Source organism: Melampsora larici-populina (assembly GCF_000204055.1).
Source record: "Melampsora larici-populina 98AG31 unplaced genomic scaffold MELLAscaffold_399, whole genome shotgun sequence".
Lineage (NCBI taxonomy): Eukaryota > Fungi > Basidiomycota > Pucciniomycetes > Pucciniales > Melampsoraceae > Melampsora > Melampsora laricis-populina.
The window spans coordinates 2,939-6,893 of NW_006769124.1; the positions used below are offsets into that span (position 1 = coordinate 2,939).

A 3,955-nucleotide genomic window follows, 5' to 3' on the forward strand; every position below is an offset into this window, starting at 1 on the left:
TCTGCCGAGAGAAGGGAATTCTGTTGGTTTATCTTCCGGCGTATTCACCAGATCTCAACCCGATTGAGAAGGCCTTCGCGGCGATGAAAAAACGACTTCAACGCGAAAAAGTGTGGCATATGATTGAGGATAAAGCTACTTACTTACTTCGCTTGGCGGGAAGGGTGATGACTCGCAGACTTATGCAACCTTTAATGGTGAACAGTGGTTATACCACTGATCATTACTGGGATGGATACAATAGCCGATTCGATGAATGATTCAGTCAGTCTTCCCTTTATTTTTGATCTTGTTTACGATTGGTGCTGATATTGATGTGATTGTTTTGGCCTTGTTCAGATATCTTTTGGATACTTATTATGTTATCCGTAGTCTTAGTCGAAACAGGCCTGATGGCCGTGTGGACGTCATCGTTTCCGCTTGGGTGATTCGCAAAGTAACCAATGTTCGGCGTGATTGTTTGTGTGTTGTTCCAATGTAGCGCTATGTTCACGGCCATACGTAATGGCCGTGAGGTACTTTGTTTGTTGTGTGATAGCCTTGGAAGGCTGTGTTGTTAGATGGCCGTGAGGTCCTTTGTTTGTTGTGTGATAGCCTTGGAAGGCTGTGTTGTTAGCGAAGTAAATGAAAGAATCACGTCTGTTTTCTGTGCCCCACCTTTTTGTGTTTGTGATCGCGGAAGTTCACATCCGGAGCCTCAACGATCACATGAGCCCTAATCAGATCAATGCATTTGTCGTAGAGGCCACCTCGACCTAGTTCCGAAAATTTGACTTCGCGATTGAAGTCAATTTAGGTGAGGTTGGAATTGATGGACGTTTGTCCATGTGAGGGGCCATGAGCATCTCACATGATGCTCATGTCCAAACGGAGTGCACTTTGGTCATCTCCCGAAGTGCGCTATCGTGACCCCAAGGTTTCCAAGTAGTGGTCACCATTGTCTGGTGCCAACTTTTCAGTAAGGTCAATATGCCCAAATCGGCAAAGGGCAATTGGATTATCGAGTAGGGCACTGAGATCTCACACGTTCAAAGTGACATATTTTCATTTCACAAGATTTGACATAATTTTCACACACACACACATTGATAGGATAAGCAATAACAACTAAACATTGTAGGCGCACACAACTTCATATCACAAAAACTTGGTCACATCACAAAGAAGGAAATGGATATTGTTTAGGTCCTAAATCATTTTTAATCATCGTGTTTTTCCATGTTTAGCATTAGACAATGTAGCGTTCCATTTCGTTACGTAAATCGAACGTTAAAGACACGTGACGAGAGTTTGTCATAGAATCAGTCACGAGAGGCACAGCCAGGGAATTGACTAGGTCCCGCGCGAGGGACAGTAGGAGTCGATTGAACCGGGTCAGCGAATCGTGCAGTTTTAATAGGCGTAGGACCTTTAGGAGGGCTTGGGGTTTTGTAACTAGCAATTTCTTTCGTGATTTGAGCATAAAATAAGCGACTTTGAGCGAAGAGCTTCATGGCCATGCCCCATGATATCCCTAACCTCAACACGTCGCGGATGTCCATGATCTCAGGGAACAAGAATTGGTCAAATGAGTCGATGTGGTGGTCGCCGAAGGCTTCGGCCAATTCCTTGACAAAAAAAGGGGCGATACCAGCATAGTCCAAGAACTCCTCGAAGGTGGAGAACTTCTTGACCTCCTCGATGCCTTCTCGAGTGACGCTGATATGATAGCCTTGGCATTCAGCATAACCACCAGGTTTTTCGTGGTTAGGAAAATCAGCGTCGGCCGCTTTGTTCTTCTTAGCGGTGGGAGGACCAGCGGCAGTCGACAAGGGCCTTTTCACATCGGTCCATTTGAAACCGTTGAGGTACATGGGCGGATTCTCTAAGTCAACACCTGCCTGAGCTTCGGCCTAATCGAAATCAAAGTCAGTTTACATAATAAATGTTATGCACACACTTGAAAGCACCCACCAATTCTTGCGCCCATTTGTGTAGATGCTCATAATTCATTTGCATGAACTTCGAAGCCTCCAGTGGCTTGTACACACGCCAGCCCTCACGACTGTGATTTTCGAGGCTGCCATACTTCTTAATCAGTGATTCGAGGTTCACTTGAATCGGGTCCAAGGGTATCGAATCGGCCAATTGCGACGACGAGACAGTCGAGTTGTTCATGGCACTGATGGCCTTCAGACGGGATTGAGCCATAGCAATTTTCTGTTGGAGGTGACATCTCATCAGCCTAGCGCAAGGACCGCCATGTGTGTCAAGGAAAGAACTCACTGTATCAGCCATTTTCGCCGATTTCGCAGGGTCGGACATGGCGATGTGCAGACCCGCCTCTTTCAAAGGCGCAAGCTGCACGGCGGCAAAAAAATCTTGAACGTCTTGATCCTTGACCAGTTTTCGTCCCTTGCTGCGACTGAAAACGTCATGACGATCGATATAGGCAGTGATAGAAACAGATCCACTAGCGTCGGCAAGCTTGAAGATCGCGCTGTTGCCTCCGGGGGGTGCATCTTGATCAATGGTGTCAGCTATGGTAAAAAGCAAGTCTTTGAGAGCGAGAAAGTTGTTGTCGTCGATATCGATGATTTTCGAAGTCGGCTCGATGCGATAAGCCATCCATTTACCAGCCCCGGATTTCATCTTTTGAACTGAGGTTTTGAGAGGATTGACTCCCTTCTTGGTATACATCAAATAACCCAGTTTGACGTTGTATGATCCCATCACGTTCACTTCCTTAACAGGGGCTGTTAAAAAATGGCACAAACTTTAGCCCATTGCATGACACGCGGCGGAAAGAAAAGTCTTAACCTTTTCCTTTTTTGGGCGCCTCGATGACCACGTCATCGGACGCGCTGGAAGCAAACGACGGGACTCGCGTCGCCTGGCGTTTCCCTTCGGAGTTAGTGGGGTTGTGCGAACGCATCGTCGCCTCAAAGATTCGGGTGGAACAATTTTTGAAGGGAGGAGTCCAATCCAACTCATCGAGCTCGTCACGTTCATCCCCACTGTCGAGATCTAGGTGGATAGTCTTCGACGGTGCTGCTAATTGGGGCGTGGAGGCGACCGGAGTACGAACGGCCATTGCGGTACCGTGGTTGCCTCGGTTGGTGACATTCCAGTTCGACAACTGGGCGTTACCTGCTGGAGGCTGACCAACCGGCCTATGACTATCACTTCAAGACATCAGTGAGTTTGGTCGGATGATTAATAAATGAAAGTATGCTGACCTGGTTAAAGCTTTGCTGTAGCTATTGTGACCCAAGAAAGGCACGTTTTGAAGTCCTATAGTTCCAAATACCATTCGGTCATATCCTGCAGGTCCGCTGCCATTCACCACCGGCCTAAAAAATCATTCAAAAGAACAGTCAGGACAGTGCGCGGTAACAACAAAGGGCAAAATATAAACTTGCGACGGTAACATGGCGTCAAACTCGTTTCCCACTGGATTCAAAGAGTTAGCCACGCTTGAAGGAGTTTGTTTAGAAGACATAGTTGCCGATTGTTGACGATATGGATGAAATAAAGTCCGATTTAAAAGGGTTTGATAAGGCTGAGTGAAATCAGAAGGAAGCGAGAAATCTTTGACGAAAACTTTTCGGGAAGGCTTGAGGGGAAGAAAGGCCAGTGGAGTCGACCGAAAGACCCCATGGTCACTGATGATTTGGATGTAAAGGTGTGGAAAGAGTGGGTAAGGATCGTTGGCCATTGGATCTTCAGATGAAAGATCCATGCAGTGGGACATGCGAGGATATTTCATTCGACACGCCGGTACACAGAACCGGCGCTCTGCTCAGCCCATCGGGTAAATCCCGCACGGACTTCTTCTTCTCTTCAACTTCTCCAAGGTGGCAACCTTTTCCGGTTTGACTGTATTAGCGGTACACAAATATCAAAACCGTATGCGGAAAACGCATGGGAAACCGAATGAAAACCCGCATGGGCGTTATGGGTTTCCCCGCAAAAA

General features: G+C 47.1%; 1 protein-coding gene across 1 annotated transcript; it reads right to left on the bottom strand.

Moving 5' to 3' along the window:
* Window positions 1-1,301: 1,301 nt before the first annotated feature.
* On the bottom strand, window positions 1,302-3,481 carry MELLADRAFT_70314 (uncharacterized protein; the record flags this gene model as incomplete). Its single annotated transcript, XM_007419708.1, has 6 exons — window positions 1,302-1,892; window positions 1,954-2,199; window positions 2,266-2,735; window positions 2,800-3,164; window positions 3,219-3,332; window positions 3,411-3,481. The coding sequence occupies 6 exons, from the start codon at window positions 3,479-3,481 to the stop codon at window positions 1,302-1,304; spliced, it is 1,857 nt and encodes a 618-aa protein (XP_007419770.1).
* Between the last annotated feature and the right edge of the window lie 474 nt (window positions 3,482-3,955).